Raw genomic sequence first — 19,330 nt, forward strand, 5'->3', positions numbered from 1 at the left:
CTAACCGCGAGAAATGTTTCACACAGCTTTGTTTGACAGAAATGAAGGAGAAAAAATGTTTTGTTGGTCATTCATTTTTGTCATGACATCACTTTGATTAGTTGAGACCACAGGACTGTAAAACATGATAGTTGGGCTTCATTTCTGTACTGAACAGTCATTTCAAGATTAGTTAGTAAATAATAATTAGCTAATGTTGTTCATGAGACTAAAGTCATCTCACTGTGGTAATGTTAATATAATATGGACAATATTATATGTATTGTCAGATTATATATATATATATATATATATATATATATATATATATATATATATATATATATATATATATATATATATATATATATATATATATATATATATATATATATATATATATATATATATATATATATATATATATATATATATATATATATATATATATATATATATATATATATATATATATATATATATATATGTATATATGTATATATATATATATATATATATATATATATATATATATATATATATATATATATATATGTATATATATATATATATATATATATATATATGTATATATATATATATATATATATATATATATATATATATATATATATATATATATATATATATATATATATATATATATATATATATATATATGTATATATATATATATATATATATATATGTATATATATATATATATATATATATATATATATATATATATATATATATATATATATATATATATATATATATATATATATATATATATATATATATATATATATATATATATATATATATATATATATATATATATATATATATATATATATATATATATATATATATATATATATATATATATATATATATATATATATATATATATATATATATATATATATATATATATATATATATATATATATATATGTATGTATATATATATGTATGTATATATATATGTATGTATATATGTATGTATGTATATATATATGTATATATATATATATATATATATATATGTATGTATATATATATGTATGTATATGTATGTATGTATATGTATGTATATGTATGTATATATATATATATGTATATATATGTATGTATATGTATGTATATGTATGTATATATATATGTATGTATATATGTATGTATATATATATATGTATATATATATATATGTATATATATATATATATATATATATATATATATATATATATATATATATATATATATATATATATATATATATATATATATATATATATATATATATATATATATATATGTATATATATATGTATATATATATATATATATATATATATATATATATATATATATATATATGTATATATATATATATATATATATATATATGTGTATATATATATATATATATATATATGTATATATATATATATATATATATATATATATATATATATATATATATATATATATATATGTATATATATATATATATATATATATATATGTATATATATATATATATATATATATATATATATATATATATATATATATATATATATATATGTATATGTGTGTGTGTGTATATGTGTGTGTATATGTGTGTGTGTGTGTGTGTATATGTACAGGAGTGCAGAATTATTAGGCAAGTTGTATTTTTGAGGAATAATTTTATTATTGAACAACAACCATGTTCTCAATGAACCCAAAACACTCATTAATATCAAAGCTGAAAGTTTTTGAAGTAGTTTTAGTTTTAGCTATTTTAGGGGATATCTGTGTGTGCAGGTGACTATTACTGTGCATAATTATTAGGCAACTTAACAAAAAACAAATATATACCCATTTCAATTATTTATTTTACCAGTGAAACCAATATAACATCTCCACATTCACAAATATACATTTCTGACATTCAAAAACAAAACAAAAACAAATCAGCGACCAATATAGCCACCTTTCTTTGCAAGGACACTCAAAAGCCTGCCATCCATGGATTCTGTCAGTGTTTTGATCTGTTCACCATCAACATTATGCAGCAGCAACCACAGCCTCCCAGACACTGTTCAGAGAGGTGTATTGTTTTCCCTCCTTGTAAATATCACATTTGATGATGGACCACAGGTTCTCAATGGGTTCAAATCAGGTGAACAAGCAGGCCATGTCATTAGTTTTCTTCTTTTTATACCCTTTCTTGCCAGCCACGCTGTGGAGTACTTGGACGTGTGTGATGGAGCATTGTCCTGCATGAAAATCATGTTTTTCTTGAAGGATGCAGACTTCTTCCTGTACCACTGCTTGAAGAAGGTGTCTTCCAGAAACTGGCAGTAGGACTGGGAGTTGAGCTTGACTCCATCCTCAACCCGAAAAAGGCCCCACAAGCTCATCTTTGATGATACCAGCCCAAACCAGTACTCCACCTCCACCTTGCTGGCGTCTGAGTGGGACTGGAGCTCTCTGCCCTTTACCAATCCAGCCACGGGCCCATCCATCTGGCCCATCAAGACTCACTCTCATTTCATCAGTCCATAAAACCTTAGAAAAATCAGTCTTGAGATATTTCTTGGCCCAGTCTTGACGTTTCAGCTCGTGTGTCTTGTTCAGTGGTGGTGGTCTTTCAGCCTTTCTTACCTTGGCCATGTCTCTGAGTATTGCACACCTTGTGCTTTTGGGCACTCCAGTGATGTTGCAGCTCTGAAATATGGCCAAACGGGTGGCAAGTGGCATCTTGGCAGCTGCACGCTTGACTTTTCTCAGTTCATGGGCAGTTATTTTGCGCCTTGGTTTTCCACACGCTTCTTGCGACCCTGTTGACTATTTTGAATGAAACGCTTGATTGTTCGATGATCACGCTTCAGAAGCTTTGCAATTTTAAGACTGCTGCATCCCTCTGCAAGATATTTCACTATTTTTGACTTTTCTGAGCCTGTCAAGTCCTTCTTTTGACCCATTTTGCCAAAGGAAAGGAAGTTGCCTAATAATTATGCACACCTGATATAGGGTGTTGATGTCATTAGACCACACCCCTTCTCATTACAGAGATGCACATCACCTAATATGCTTAATTGGTAGTAGGCTTTCGAGCCTATACAGCTTGGAGTAAGACAACATGCATGAAGAGGATGATGTGGACAAAATACTCATTTGCCTAATAATTCTGCACTCCCTGTATGTATGTATGTGTGTATATGTATGTATGTATGTGTGTATATGTATATGTATATATGTGTGTGTATATATATGTGTGTGTGTGTGTGTGTGTGTGTGTGTGTGTGTATGTATGTATATAGAATAGAATAGAATAGAATTCAACTTTATTGTCATTGCACATGCACAGGTACAGTGCAACGAAATGCAGTTTGCATCCATCCAGAAAGTGCTTTAGTCATGATATAGATATATTACAATATAAATTAGCAATAATACAGATGTGTAAGTATATTACAGAAATGGGTCTATTATGGTATGTTATAATGTACACAGTGTGAAGTATGTTATGAATATTCTATAACTATAAGTATGTACAGGCTGTAGTGAGTACAAGCTATGTACAGGCTATGAACAGGATATAAATATGAAATAAAAACTATACAGAAATCTGAGATATACAGTTATACAGAATGTGAACTATGCAAGTTATAAACAGTTGTGGGATTAAAAATTATCGTATGTACAGAATGATTATCTACACAGAACTATACAGTAGTGGTAAAGTGCTAGTGGTTGTGGGTGTGTGTATGTTCAGTCCATGAGTTTAACGTGGGTCAGATGTCAGGAGGCAGAGTTCAGGAGTCTGACAGCTGTGGGGAAGAAGCTGTTCCGGTACCTGGTGGTCTTAGTCCGGAGGCTTCTGTAGCGCCTCCCAGAGGGCAGGAGGGTGAAGAGTCTATGTGATGGGTGACTGGGGTCTTTGATGATTTTCCCAGCCCTTTTCAGACACCGCTTCCTGTAGATGTCCTTTATGGCAGGAAGTGGTGCTCCGGCGATGCGCTGGGCAGTTTTCACGACCCTCTGCAACGCCTTCGGTCCGAGGCAGAGCAGTTCCGTACCAGACTGTTATACAGTTGGTCAGGATGCTCTCGATGGTGCAGCGATAGAAGTTCACCAGGATGTCTGAGGACAGGTGGTTCTTCCTCAGAGTCCTCAAGAAGAAGAGGCGCTGGTGAGCCTTCTTGACCAGCTTGGAGCAGTTGGTCGTCCAGGTGAGATCCTCGGAGATGTGGACTCCCAGGAACTTGAAGCTGCTCACACGCTCCACAGCCGTCCCCTTAATGTGGATGGGTGGATGTGGGTCAGCATTCCTCCTGTAGTCCACGATGAGCTCCTTAGTCTTCTCGGTGTTAAGCAGCAGGTTGTTTGTGTCGCACCACTCAGCCAGACGATCCACCTCCTCCTCCTGTAGGCGGCCTCATCGTTGTCATTGATGAGGCCAATCACCGTGGTGTCATCTGCAAACTTAATGATGGTGTTGGAACCATCAGCAGGTCTGCAGTCGTGGGTGAAGAGGGAGTAGAGGATATATATATATATATATATATATATATATGTGTGTGTGTATATATATGTATGTATGTATATATGTATGTATGTATATATGTATATATGTATGTATATGTGTATGTATGTATGTGTATGTATATGTATATGTGTGTGTATATGTATATGTGTGTGTATATGTATATATATGTGTGTGTGTGTGTGTGTGTGTGTGTGTGTGTATATATATGTATATATATACATATATGAGCTTGAACTCTGGGTCAAAGATGCAAGTAGCAGTTATTTATATTTCCTTTATACAGATGTATTATATATAAGAGACAAACATTGTTCTTTCAATATGTTGGCATTACTAAATTTGGCTCAATGCTTATATATGTGTGTAAAAAGAAAATGTACGAGCTGTGATAACAGTTTCTGATAGAATGAAGAATAGACTGATATATTAAATATTCCTTTATTGGGTGAGAAAATCAGACCATGTCATAACTGCTTTAAGTCATACAGAATAGATATCAGAGCCTTAAACAGGCTGACTTCTGCTAAATGGGTCAAACTGGGCAGAAAGTATACAAACACATAACATCCTGCAACAGTGCAGGACAGACAGACAGGTGACAGTCTCAGGTGTACACACTGCTACAAAACAGCACAAGAGAAGGAGGATTTAGTGTTTGTGTTATTACAAGTGCTAAACAAGAAGAGTTCCCAGATGGTCCAGTGGACACATGTGTGACTCCTGTGATTAAAGCATCTTTCTTTCAGCTTAACGAGTGAACCGTCAGCTTGTTCAAACACACGTTAAAGTCCGTTTGGCTCGACACCACCGAACAGAGGCAGCAATATAACATAGCTAACATTAACAGAGCAGTGAATCCTGCTTGTGCCGTCATATTCAGGACCGCAAACCGAGCAGCATCACTGACTTTCAGCTTGTTGTGTTTGTGGATATATGACTGACTTTAATTATCCATAAAATCATCACATTCTCTGTAAGATTAAGGTCGACTATATATATATTTAGAAGTAGAGGCTTTAAAACCAAGTTACCACTGACAGTACAAACATCGCTAATGTCACATAACTTTGCCGACATGTGGCCAACAGTAATGTTTTAATGTTCTTAAACATTCGCACATAAATAAGTGACATCATATTCAGTACTTACTTTTGACAGTTCACTCTTCGGCCGCTCCCTTCTGCCGTATTTTGCGGCAAAATTATCCACACCCACCGCCGCGCTATGGATTGTGGGATATATGAGGCCACGAAGCGTGCACCGGACCACGCTTGATATTTGGGGAAATCGACGGTGCATTTGGAGTATGCATTTGAAGTACACTTTGAATTGGGACAGCCGTCGTCGCGTGGTGGTGACGTACTCGCACTTGAAATGCGTACTTCAAGCGTGCATACCCTGAATTGGGACACAGCCATAGTCTTAAACAGAAGCCCCAGGTACACCACCAACCTGCTCATCTGTATAACCATTTTTCCCCACTCAGCGACACACCCGCCGGGGGTCAAAGTCTGGTAATTGGTGATTCCGTTCTCAGACATGTGAAGCTAGAGACACCACCAACCATAGTCAATTATCTTCCAGGGGCCAGAGCAGGCGACATTGAGACTGTTACTCCCATCAGCCACCACGTGTACAAGTTCTTTGTTTACAGATGATTTATTCCAAGTCCACCAACAGGATCTTTGGACAAAAAAGGCCTTAAAAATAAAGTGTTATTTTAAGTACTTTAAGTACATCTTCTAAATGGTATTGTCTTTAATTAATAATAACAAAAACTTCAACATACAGTTTTTCTTCTTAAAAAAATAAGGCTGAAACATAAAAGGTTATTTGAGCAGCTTCACCTTTAATCTCTGGGTAACCTTAGCCAACATTATTTTGTACATTAGGCTAAAACAGTGTGATCATCAAAGAAGTCTGGGACACTAATGGACCTTGTATTCAAAGGCTTATAAACAGCAGCCTGACTTTAGGTGATGTACCTGTAACTTTTAAACAGGCAGTGGTCAAGCCTGTGCTGAAATGCCCTGGCCTAGATGTCTCTTCGTTGTGTAATTTCAGACCAATTTCAAAGCTTCCTTTTGTTTCTAAAATTTTGGAAAAAGTAGTGTCTTCACAGCTGCAGGCTTTTTTAAACAGTCAAAACACGTTTGAAGTATTTCAATCAGGTTTTAAGGCACTTCACAGCACAGAGTCTGCGTTTTTCTGAGTTTTTAATAATATCTTACTAACTGCTGACTCTGGGGACTCCGTCTTAAGAGTGCTTTTGGATCTCACAGCAGCTTTTGATACAGTAGATCACAACATCTTAATTTGTCACCTAGAGCAGCGGTCCCCAACCCCCGGGCCTCGGACCGGTACCGGTCCGTGAGTCGCTTGGTACCGGGCCGCGAGAGTTGAGGCTCAGGTGTGAAATGTATGGTTTTCAGCGTTATTTTGTTATCGTTTTTATCGTTAACTCGGTTTTCCTGGGTCTTTTCACGTGTGTTATGAATAAATCTTCTTTTTTTCGGTACCGGTACTAGTTTTATTTTGTTGTATTTATCCGCGACACCTTAAAGGCCGGTCCGTGAAAATATTGTCGGGCATAAACCGGTCCGTGGCGCAAAAAAGGTTGGGGACCGCTGACCTAGAGCATCATGTTGGAATTAGAGGCACTGCCTTGGAGTGGTTCGAGTCATACCTGTCTGACAGAAGTTTCTGTCTCACTTGGTAAATTTTATTCATCCTCTGCCCCCCTCCCATGTGGTGTACCTCAAGGATCCATTCTCAGGCCCCTTCTTTTTAGCATTTATTTACTTCCCCTTTGCCATATTATTAAAAAACATAATGTCTCATTTCATTTTTATGCAGACGACTGTCCGATTTATCTACCCCTGAAACACAATGACCGTAACCCCCTCAGGCCTATTTTAGAATGTCTCAAGGATATCGGAGCATGGCTAACTTTGAACGTTTTACATTTTAATGAAAAGAAGACTGAGGTCATTATATTTGGGCCGAGTGGACCTGGTGTCCCTCCATCTGACTTGGGTCCTCTTACATCCTGTGTCAAACCAATTTTCCCCAACCTTGGAGTAAAAATTGACACAGCTCTTAAAATGGACAAACAGATAGATACAGCGGTGAGAAAAGCCTTTTTTCATCTGAGGCAGCTCTCTAAAGTAAAACCTTTTATCTCTTTTTGTCACTTAGAGAGAGTTTTAATGGATTTGTTACCACCCGCCTTGGTTATTGTAATGCACTTTACATTGGTATGGATCAGGCCTCACAACCACGCTTACAAATGATCCAGAATGCTGCTGCTCGTCTGCTGACAGGGACAAACACGTTTAGCTTTATTATGTACAGGAAGACTGATGTGTTTCGGCTTTAGCAGCATCTTTGTTGTGGAAGTTTGGAAAAATATTCAGATCTGATGTGTTTTAAAGTAGTGGCATGGCTCTGTGGATCCAGCAGATATAAATAAATATTTTTATGATGACACCAAGGATAGATCCCAGCAGTCCTGTTTAGGGTTACAAACCCACTCATGTCTGATTCTGGAAGAAAGGAAGAGCTCTGACCGTCACATCATGTGAGGGTTCATCAAACATCTGTGCCCAGTTAACCCCCCACTGTTCAAAGGAAGGTACAGTCGTCTTTCTAAGCACGTGAAATGATTTGATTATATGATGTGTTTGTTACAGAGGAATTCTTCACTGTGAAGCAGTCTCAGAAATATTGGCACTAAACAGCCCTGCAGGCTGGAAGAGCTCAGCGTCACCCAGCTGGTTACTGTAGCACAAAGTGTGCATAAATAATAACACGTATCAAACCTGATGAATGAATCTGGATCTCAGTTTGTCCGTACAACAGGATTTACTGAGATTTCTGCTTTACAACAAACCCATCAATACTACCACTACCACAGATAATACTGATGTTATTAAAGTGTCCACACAGTGAGCTCAGGTTTCTGCTAAATAAAGTCATGTATTGATGCTGCTCAGCTCACTTTATTCTGCTAACAAGCGTCAGATGAAGCTTTGACACATGACACAGGGAGGTTTCAGATGCTAAACAGACTTTATTGAAACAGAATCATCAGAATAAAGTGATACAGAGTGAATCAGATTGTAGGATCAATGATCGCTGGTGGAGTCAAAGCTCTGAGATCACAGTGATTGAAGATCATTACAGAAAGGAAAGAAAAACCATCACCACACCGATTAAACATGAACATCTTTCTGCTCAGTGAGCATGCTCAGCTCTGTTACCATGGTCACCCTCACTGTTTAAAACACACATAAATGGGAACACCATTGTTGCCGCTGTTGAGGCTCTCTTCGATGACGTTGACCCCGGCACTCTGGTACGGCCCCACAGCTCCTTGGTTGGTGATCACAGTGACGGCCTTGATGGGGTTTTCGCTGCTGCCATCTTTCTTGTACCACAGGAACACCTCGTTTCCTCCGGTCCCCGCGTTCAGGTCCTGGTTCACCGGCTGATAGCCCTCTTCTTGATAGTTTTCATATTCGCTCTGGTTGGTGGAGACTTTCAGATCTGTGAAGGCATCCTTGGAGTTAGTGGTCAGACGGTACCACAGGAAGATGGTAGGCGGAGTAGCACATTGTGCTGCACCTCTGTTGGTGTTTTCATCCACTCGGATGTAGCCATTCTTGAAGTTATCCTTATCTCCACTGCAGTTAATAGTGGTCTTGATCTCAGAGATGTAGGTTTGTTTCTCCCTCTGCACCCACATGTAGATGTGTTTTCCTCCAGCATTGCGGTTCAGGTCACAGGCCAGTCTCTCCCAGCCATCTTTAAACTTCTGAGCTTCAGCATCTGCGTCTTCAGTGACATCAATGTTCGCAATGGGAACATTCTTGGCAGACTTGGAGTACCACAGGTAGACTTTGTCTCCACCTGCTCCTTCATTGAGGTTTTTATCGATCTTTTCATACCCTGCTTCGATCAGGCCCTTGGTCATCATTTCGCTGAATGAAAACTGAATGTTGGTGATTCCTGGGCTCGTGCCTTTCTTGTACCAAAGGTAGATGGTGTTTCCTCTGGCCCCTTTGTTCAGATTAACAGGACTTTTGCTGTAGTGTTGCCCACGGAACAAATCCTCTTGAGATTTATTCAGAGACACTTGGAGTTCAGTGATGTACTCGGGCATTTTGAGTTCCTGCATTAACAAAGTTAAAGGAAACACACAGAGACAAAAATGGAGAGAAATCAGCAATGGGCTTAAAAGACTAACTAATAACAATAATTCTGCAGTACATTTGTAATGGCATCATTAATAATACCTGCAGCACCTCTATGAAATAAAAGAATTGTGAATTAAATGGTATTCTGGAAAACATGAAGATGACTGTTTCAATGAGAAAATGTTAATAAGAGGCTCACGTGCAGGGCGACATTTTACAGCAGAGTGAAATAAAACAGATGCAGAGCGAGTGGTTGTAGACTTACGAGTGTGCAGAGACGCTGTGTGGCTGGATGAAGTCTTCTGGACGGCTGAACACTGCTGATCTCTGACAGAAACTCCTGCCTTTATGTACACGACAGGAGCAGAAGGATTATGAAATCACTGTGGGTGTGGTTTTGGTTGGAATTACATGCAAATAATGAACCAACTGAATTACCCAATAAATAATCAACTGAATTACCCAAAACACTGACCCACCCAATGGTTTTATTTCTCTGTTCCACAGAATCCACTGTGGCTTCTTGAGTCAGGTTGTTCTGGGTCACGATACAAGAGAAGATCATTTATATGACATCTTTAAAAACATCACTACACACAGTCATTAAAGACGTTTCAGTTTTTATTTGGCAATTAAATTCTTAGGCTCAGAGCCTCCTCAACGTTAAAGAAAAAACATCTAAATTGCACACAACTACAGTAATAGTTAGACAAACATTAGACAAATATAAATAAAAAAAATATATAAAAAAAGAGTAAAATAAATAAATACAGATTACTAAAAATACTGTAGCCACTGTAGTGCAGAGTCAGTGATATATACATGTACAGTGTGTAATATAAACTGTCCAATATTTCAGCAGGTCAGTATCCTGATGGTTTAGAAACTGTCCCTGAATCTGCTGCTGTGGGTGTGGACGCTCCTGTACCACATGAAGAGTGTGAGGCTGTGTTGCTGGGACCAGAGAGGATCCTCTGGGCCGTCCTCCTGCAGCGCTGCCTGTAGAGGTCCTGGATGGCTGGCAGCTCGGACCTGGTGCTGGTCTGACCATCAGTAGAAGTTGGTCAATATTCTGGGGTCCAGGACAAACCACCTCAGCCTCCGTGGAAAGAGGAGCCGCTGTCTCGCTGCTTTTGTGATCACATCCACTTGACTTATTCAGCTCAGATCTTCACTGATGTTAATCCCCAGGAACCTGAAGTATAGGACTCTGGCTGGCAGGGCAGTCGGGACTATTTACCTCATCATCCTCTCCCTAGTATCATGCTGGGTCCGAGAAGGAGCTGGAGTCACCTCGACAGAAAGGTCACCTCAGTATCAAGATCGTCGTCACTGTTATTGTTGTTGCTGCAGCTGTGAATAACACGGCGTCTCGTCCTGAAACCTGCCTGTGTGCGCCTCGGCTCCTCGTCACTGACCGGTCTTTGATACATGTGTGTAGAAGCAGTCTGCATGTCTAGGTGCTGATTTTATACACCTGGAACACCTGGATCCAATGATTTGGATGTGTGATGTGTAGCATGTGTGTTATGAATCAAAGCCATGATCTGTGATGTAAAAGCAGAGAGAGCGCCGTGGCCTCTTTAATCTGTCGGTTCAGATTTTTATCCTTCAGATATAAAAATGTTTTTTCTTTGCAGCTGATTTTGTGTCACACATGTTTTTCCTGATGACTCTCAGGAGTCTCCAGCTTCACTCTGATAGACGTCACTGCGCTCTCTGTGGGAACGTTTCCTCCTGTGTCAGCTGATGGGCTCTCTGCTGCTGCTGTTAGACAAACTCATCGGAGCGATTACTGCCCACTGCCAGGAGGACGAGTGGAAACAGGACTTCATGGTTACACGCTCACCTCCCAGTGTGTGGCAGGAACTCGAGTTTCTGTTGATGAAAACAGATTCTGGAGGAAGAGAAGAATCAGGCAGATGAATGGATCATGTTACTGAGTGGCAGCTTCATGTTTCCATCTGTGCTGATTCACAGTGACCTGCAGCAGGGCTCAAAGCTCTTCTTGTGGCTGGTTTTCATTCTCAGATGATGCTACAGATGAACCTGCAGAGAGATTCATCTGTCTGATGGGATCTGTTTGTTTTAGCCGGCATGTTTCAGGATCCACTCGCTACAGGGATGTTTCACATCTTTACTCTGGGCCTGAACATCGACTCTCTTTATTCTCAGGACGGTTTATTTCTGACCACATGCAGATTCATTCACCTCCTGATGTGAATCCTTTGTAATTACCTCTGTTGGGTCTGTGTTTCCACAAGCCCATGCTCATCATCTGTCCAAATCCTTCAAAGAGCAGCTTCCTCGTAGCCTTTTTATTGACATGACAGTTACAATACACATCACAGCAAAAGCACCTCCCACCGTAAACCCCCCCTTGGTTACAAAGACAAGGCACTATGTGTGTGTATGTGTAAGCACCTGTATGCATGTGCAAGAACGTGTGTGTGTGTGTGTGTGTGTGTGTGTGTGTGTGTGTGTGTGTGTGTGTGTGTGTGACCTCCTGCTCACCAAAAGAATCATAAAAGCAGGAAGCTTTTATGATTCCTTCTGAAATCTCTGCAGCCTGTCACTGAAAAGATGGTGACAGGTTAACCTGCACTGAGCTATGGATGGGTATCGAAACCCGGTTCTTGTTGAGAACCGGTTCCCACTGTTTCAATTCCTTGGAATCGTTTGCCATTTTTGCAAACGATTCCCTTATCGATTCCAGTCGCCCCGAATGACGTCACCACGTTGCGGAGTGTCATTTACCTGGCAGGAAGCACGGCGCCTAAGCGGCTCAAACACTCAAAAGTTTGGTTATACTTTACGAGAACGGATGACAACAGCATTTAGGTGACCATGATGACAGGCAGAGTCTGGCTGGCTCAGATGCTGGCAGTTCTCTCTGCAGTCTACCGGTAGCGTCTCCTTTCAGGCCAGGATAGACGAATGTCACCGAGCAGTGACTAAGTTTGTGGTCAAAGGCTTGCACCCATTTGCCACAGCAGATGCCCCCGATTTTCATTAAGTGAATGTGTTTAATTGTAGGCAGGGACATTACTGGATATTCTTGTGTAATTGCTACAGAATAATTTATGTTATACTTTGTTATTGCTACAGAAGAATATTTATTTTATTGTTTTACATTTACAATTTTATTTCCCGGGGACCCTGTGACACCCCATTGAAGAGCCATAGGCTGTGGATCTCTTAAGATCTCACTGTTGGGTTTGTAAGGCCATGTTACTCCTAAATTTCTATCTTGTTCAAAGAGAAGATATAAAACAAAGTTCTAAGCTAATTGACCTTAGTGTTCTCCTTTTTTAAAAATACGAATCGATAAAGAATCGAATCGTTAAATAGAATCGAAAATGGAATCGGAATCGTGAAAATCTTATCAATACCCATCCCTACACTGAGCCATGATAATGTTGGACTCACAGAGTCCTACAAAGGAAAACAGGCTGTGAACACACTCATGTTCAGACATGCACAGACACCACGTCCCAGAGAAGCTTCTCCCCAGAGGCAGGTGACCTTCATTCATGCTGTTTCCTGTGAAATCAGCATCTGAACCTGTGGTTTGTACCAAAGGAACAAACATGAAGCTGTCACTCATTAGCCTGACTCACCTTTCTGATTTAATTAATCTGTTCAGCAGAAACTTGACTTTCTGCCCACAAACAGGTGATCACAGCAGGTGTGTCAGCTGGAAACTTTCCCACTCACAGAGAACACAGTGGGCTCTATCAGAGTGATCGCTGAGCTCCACCATGGAGGACCACAGCTGACCCCACATGCTCCACCCTTGATGTCTTTTTGGTCCTGCAGTGATCAGATCCCTGAATATTATTCCTGTATATTAAAAAGGAATTCCAAATGTATAGTTCACTATGCAAGTATCTGTAATTAATGTGGTTTTTGTTGCTTTGCCCGGCTCAGAGAAATGGAGATCCAGCTCTGCACCACCGAAACCAATCTGGTAGTTAGCCAGGTCCCTGCAGACATACAGGGCAAAATATCTAAGTCTATGTTAGCTCTACTACAGCTAAACTTCTCAAGCACACAGCAAATTGTTTTGAGTATATGCGTTTATACACCTCTCTGCGTTTTTTCATTAGTTATTATTAATCTCTGGCTCGCGTCCATAACCTGTCTTTGTCCTGTCTTCCACCCCTCACCTGTTAAAAGGGAGTTTTTAACAAACAGGACTTCATGTTGACATACTAACTGAAGATGGTGTCAAGATGGATGATTTCTGTTGAATAATGAGTCATTAAAGCAGGAGGGTGGGAAGCAACATCAAACAAACCTTCACAAGGATGTGCTTGTGATAAAACACTACAGCCTCCCCCCAGAACTTCGAGAGGCTGGGGAGGGGGACAAAGGAATGTCCTTGAACACAGAGTTTGAAACAATGTAGAGGTGGTAAGCATAAAAATGACAACATTTAACAATTCACTTTAACAACCTCTTTGATCACTGAGCAGATTTTCTGCTGTCTTTACCCCTGATGGTGCTTTTTCCTGAACAGAGATGTAAACTGCATTCATTTAGTGGTCTGAGTGGCTCCTTTTAACCAGCGATCTGCTAATCCCTCACCCCGGATCAATGACAGCATTCAGTCTGAAAGTGGAACGTTTGTGCAAATCCACATAGTCGTCTCAGAGAGCTCTTACATCCTTTTAATAATATCATCAAAGATGAGGGAAGACTGTGTTTCACGTTTAATCTGTACCAGTTTATTTGGCACAGTTAGGAACTTTATCACACCGACATCTCCTGCTCTAACTGTTCACTCGACTGAACAGTGAGAACTTTCCTCCCTTGTTAATAATATGATAATAATCATATCAGAGCCAATATCACCCTTTCTTCTGGTCCCTCCCCCACATCTGGGCCTCAGTACAATCCTGTCTCAGAGGTTTGCACACAACTCCTTGGACTTCAAGGTCTAGTTTGTGCTCTGACATGATGACTGTCACCTATAGACGGGAGCGTCCCTGTCCAAACCGTGTCCATTCAACTGAATTGAGCTCAGGTGGACTCCAGTCAGTGGCAGAAACATATTACAGATGATCAGGTGAAACAAAACGCACAGCTTTGAGTCTGATGGCAAAGGCAGCGAATGCTTACATATGTTATATTTCCATTTTTGAATTTTAATAAAAGCTTAATAGAATTTCATTTTTTCATTATGGGGTGTTGTTTGTAGGACTTTGAGGTGAAAATAAATTGAATCCATTTTGGAGTAATCGGACATACTGAGCATGAAAGTGCAGAAGGGACAGATGGAGAAGCTGCGGTGCTAACAACCTGGCTACAAGCTAAGCTAGCTATTCACACAAGACAATGACTGTGTGTGGACGAGTTTTCCTCGTCAGCGTTGTATCCTGAAGGTTATACACACGCACAGATCCATGACACGTCCCACTGCCTTCACCTATGAATGAGGATCAAACAGGCCTATGTCTTCTAGCAGAGGTCATTCAGGGGTCATTCAGTCAGAAGACAAAAGCACAAAAAAGATTAAAAACAGTTCAATGAAACACAGGACCAAACCTCTGTCAATAATCTGGATAAATACAATAAGAGAAGATATAGATCCAATAAATGGAAATAAATGGGCAGATATCTTTATTCCAGTAACCAAGTCCTGCATCTAAGCTCAGTGTGAGGAGGGATTACGACAGCAGGTTTTCAGAGCTCAGGTCTTCTGGTAAAGACTCCAACAGCTGAAGGGCTCAAGCAGGAGACCGACCAGTGGTTCTTGTGAGGAGGCAGGCTGAGAGAGCAGTCAGGAGGGTCTGACCTGAGCTTCATCAGCCTTCATGATGTAATGTAGGGAGCAGTGAGCCCATGATGGACTTAAACTATAATGAGTGGCACTGCTAGAGTGGTTTCTGCTCTGCAGGGAGCTGCTTTCCTTTGCTTTGAGCTGCTTCCATCATATCCTGCTGAAATCTCTGCAGCCTGTCACTGAAAAGATGGTGACAGGTTAACCTGCACTGAGCCATGATGATGTTGGACTCACAGAGTCCTACAAAGAAAAAAAAGGCTGTGAATACACTCATGTTCAGACATGAACAGACACCAAGTTCCAGAGAAGCTTCTCCCAGAGGGAGGTGACCTTCATTCATGCTGTTTCCTGTGAAATCAGCATCTGAACCTGTGGTTTGTACCAAAGGAACAAACATGAAGCTGTCACTCATTAAACTGACTCACCTTTCTGATTTAACTACTCTGTTCTCAGAAACTTGAGTTCCTGCCCACAAACAGGTGCTCACATCAGGTATGTCACCTGGAAACCTTCCCACTCACAGAGAACACAGTGGGCTCTGTCGGAGTGAATCTGAGATTCAGACTCTTACTCTGGATGGCATTACCTTGGCCTCCAGTAATGCTGTGAGGAACCTTGAAGTCATTTTTGACCAGGACATGTCCTTCAACGCACATATTAAACAAACATGTAAGACTGTTTTCTTCCATTTGTGCAACATCTCTAAAGTTAGAAATATCCTGTCTCAGAGTGATGCTGAAAAACTAGTTCATGCATTTATTACTTCCAGGCTGGACTACTGTAATTCATTATTATCAGGATGTCCTAAAAACTCACTGAAAAGCCTTCAGCTGATCCAAAATGCTGCAGCAAGAGTCCTGACAGGGACTAGAAAGAGAGACAGATTTCTCCTGTTTTGGCTTCCTTCATTGGCTTCCTGTTAAATCCAGAATTGAATTCAAAATCCTGCTCCTCACATACAAGGTCTTAAATAATCAGGCCCCATCTTATCTTAATGACCTTGTAGTACCATATCACCCTATTAGAGCACTTCACTCTCGCTCTGCAGGCCTACTTGTTGTTCCTAGAGTATTTAAAAGTAGAATGGGAGGGAGAGCCTTCAGTTTTCAGGCCCCTCTTCTGTGGAACCAGCTTCCAGTTTGGATTCAGGAGACAGACACTATCTCTACTTTCAAGATTAGGCTTCAAACTTTCCTTTTTGCTATATAGTTAGGGCTGGACCAGGTGACGCTGAATCCTCCCTTAGTTATGCTGCAATAGACGTAGGCTGCCGGGGATTCCCATGATGCATTGAGTTTTTCCTTTCCAGTCACCTTTCTCACTCACTATGTGTTAACAGACCTCTCTGCATCGAATCATATCTGTTATTAATCTCTGTCTCTCTTCCACAGCATGTCTTTATCCTGTTTTCCTTCTTTCACCCCAACCAGTCGCAGCAGATGGCCCCGCCCCTCCCTGAGCCTGGTTCTGCCGGAGGCGACTTTTGTTGTGATTTGGCGCTATATAAATAAAATTGAATTGAATTGAATTGAATTGAAATGGCTGAGTGATGGGTGTAGGCTGACTGATAGGGGTGGAAATAGTGACTGGGTGTGTGATACTGACACGTTTATCAGGGATTATTCTGGTCCTTCTGCCACCACTATTTACAGTCTTTAACTGAACAGTCTTTGGGGGAGCAGAGCAGAAAAAATCTTCCCAGTCCACATCATCGTCTAGAAGGGAAACTCCCCATGAATCAGAGGTGAGTCTATTATTTATTTTAGGTGAAGAATCAAATGAGGAGGGTGGAAAACAGTCACTGGAACGAATATAGTCCATGTTAAGGCGGCGTGTGCTCCGCTTTCTCGGGGAAGAGGCAGCGGACGGGGTACACAGCTGCGCCGCTGTGCCATGGCGAGGTTGAAGGTCCGGTGAATAAGGCAGGTGGCGTGTGAGCAGGAGCGGACCCGCGAGAGAGGGAGCCGCCGAAGCGCGGCGTGAAACGCCCACTCTCCGCGGCAGATGCTCCGGTGCATTGGAGGTAGCAGGCGGGTGAACGCGCCGTCTCTGAGGCCCACCCAGAGCCAAGCGAATACCCTCGAAGACGTGCTCTCGCTCCGCGAAGAGCCGCTGTCTCTCCTTAAGCTTTTCCGCCCACAAGGAGAGCGTTGCCTCCTGCCGCTCAAAAAGGTCCGAGTCCGCTGGGTCAACAGCGTGTCTTCTTGGCACAGGTCGTGTCATTCTGTCAGGGGTTGCAGTGCGGATGAGGGAAGGAGGAACCAAGCGCTGGACTCACAGGTGGGTGAAGGTTGGTGTTTATTGTAGACAGAGTGAGCAGAACAGAACAGAAGTAGGAAATGACTGGCTGGCTGGCTGGCTGGACGACTGACTGACAACTGACTGACTAACCTGATGGAACTGAACATAGGACAACCTAACAGCGACAAGAACAACATCAATGACACGACAGTGAACGAGTGGAAACAGAGGATTTGAATACACACACGGACTGACAGCTACAATGAGTAACTCTCTTTATCCTGCTAAAACCTGAGAAGGACACACACACACACTCACACCAAACAACTGTGATGCCTGTTGATCACAAACACAAAGGAGGCCACACATTTAAGGTTTTTAGGGTTAAAATAATGGCTGAAAAATGTTGTGGTTTGGTTTATCTCTCGGTTTGTGCCAGGTGGTTGGAGCCTGTGTGATGGGGTACGTTTCAGTTGCTACCAATCAAATTATGATATGTTAAAGTTAAACAAAACACAACTGTTTTATATTATATGTAATATATATTATGCAATTATCCTTATAATTACATAATGTTTTATGTAAGATTTATGTTTTGTAATTTAAATCTGACATCACAAAAGTATTTTGGAATTTGAATAATGTATTTTGTAACTGCAGTACACATAATACTAATTTTGAATAATTTTGTCCAGGTTCCTTGGCACCGGGGACTCCTTCAGGACCATCGTGTTCAGTTTCAGAGTCGGTGTGTCCACGGTGTGCCAGATCACCCCCCAGGTAGCGACGGCCATCTGGGACTGTCTAGTGGCGGACTTCATGGCTGTGCCTTCACCTGGAGACTGGCGGTCCATCACAGAGGGATTCCAGGAGCGCTGGAACTTCCCTTTCTGCTGTGGAGCTCTGGATGGGAAGCACGTCCAGACCAAGGCACCCCATATATCATATAGGAGACACACACATTGATATTGTCACGGCCAGCGGGATCGGCAAGGCGCTGAACAGCATCACTCCACTCCTAGCCCCCCTCCTCTCCTCTTTTTTCCTCTCTCCCCCTCTCTCCCCTGTTTTGCCAGGGCGGAACTCATGGCGGGTTCACGCCCTTGGTCCACGCCTTCTTGGATTGCGCACACCTGGGCCTCATCAGTCCAGCTGGTATATCAGAAGGAGGAGATCAGCTGTTCAACGCTGGATTATTGTGAAGACTTCCGTCAGTACACACCCAGCTCAAGTTCCCTGTGCCTCTGTCTCTGAGACTTAACGTGTTTCTGTGTTCCTAGATTCCCCGGACCCGTTCCCGTGTTTCCCCGTGTGGTATGTGGAAGGAGTGACAGGTCGTTAGTGGAGAGGAGAGAGGCTGTTTGGAAGCGCGAGTGTGGTTTCCCCGTTTTCCCTGGAGCCCTGGACCCCTGCCCCTCACGTCTTGTATATAGCACTAACCCCGCACTGTCTGTACATACACTCGGTGAAGATTTGTAATAAACTATCTCTGTGTGAACGCTACCCAGGAGTCCTGCGAGTGGATCCTCTAGCAACCCGTGACAGATAAACACTAAATATTTATTTCATTGC

General features: G+C 40.9%; 1 protein-coding gene across 1 annotated transcript; it reads right to left on the reverse strand.

Annotated features, from left to right (window-relative positions):
* Positions 1–8,583: 8,583 nt before the first annotated feature.
* On the reverse strand, positions 8,584–17,740 carry LOC120435079. The gene is made up of 4 exons (XM_039603972.1): positions 17,320–17,740; positions 10,658–10,772; positions 9,995–10,073; positions 8,584–9,704 (listed from the first exon to the last, which is right to left on the reverse strand). The coding sequence occupies exons 1-4, from the start codon at positions 17,738–17,740 to the stop codon at positions 8,805–8,807; spliced, it is 1,515 nt and encodes a 504-aa protein (XP_039459906.1). The 3' UTR covers positions 8,584–8,804.
* Positions 17,741–19,330: the final 1,590 nt, after the last annotated feature.

Source organism: Oreochromis aureus, linkage group 3, assembly GCF_013358895.1.
Source record: "Oreochromis aureus strain Israel breed Guangdong linkage group 3, ZZ_aureus, whole genome shotgun sequence".
Taxonomy (NCBI): Eukaryota; Metazoa; Chordata; class Actinopteri; order Cichliformes; family Cichlidae; genus Oreochromis; species Oreochromis aureus.

Coding starts and splice junctions, on each gene's coding strand:
- LOC120435079 (XM_039603972.1), bottom strand. CDS start 17,740: ATGACACGACCTGTGCCAAGAAGACACGCTGTTGACCCAGCGGACTCG. Junction 10,773..17,319: donor CATGGACTATATTCGTTCCA/GTGACTGTTTTC, acceptor ACTGATGGTCAG/ACCAGCACCAGGTCCGAGCT. Junction 9,705..9,994: donor CACAGCGTCTCTGCACACTC/GTAAGTCTACAA, acceptor TTGTTAATGCAG/GAACTCAAAATGCCCGAGTA.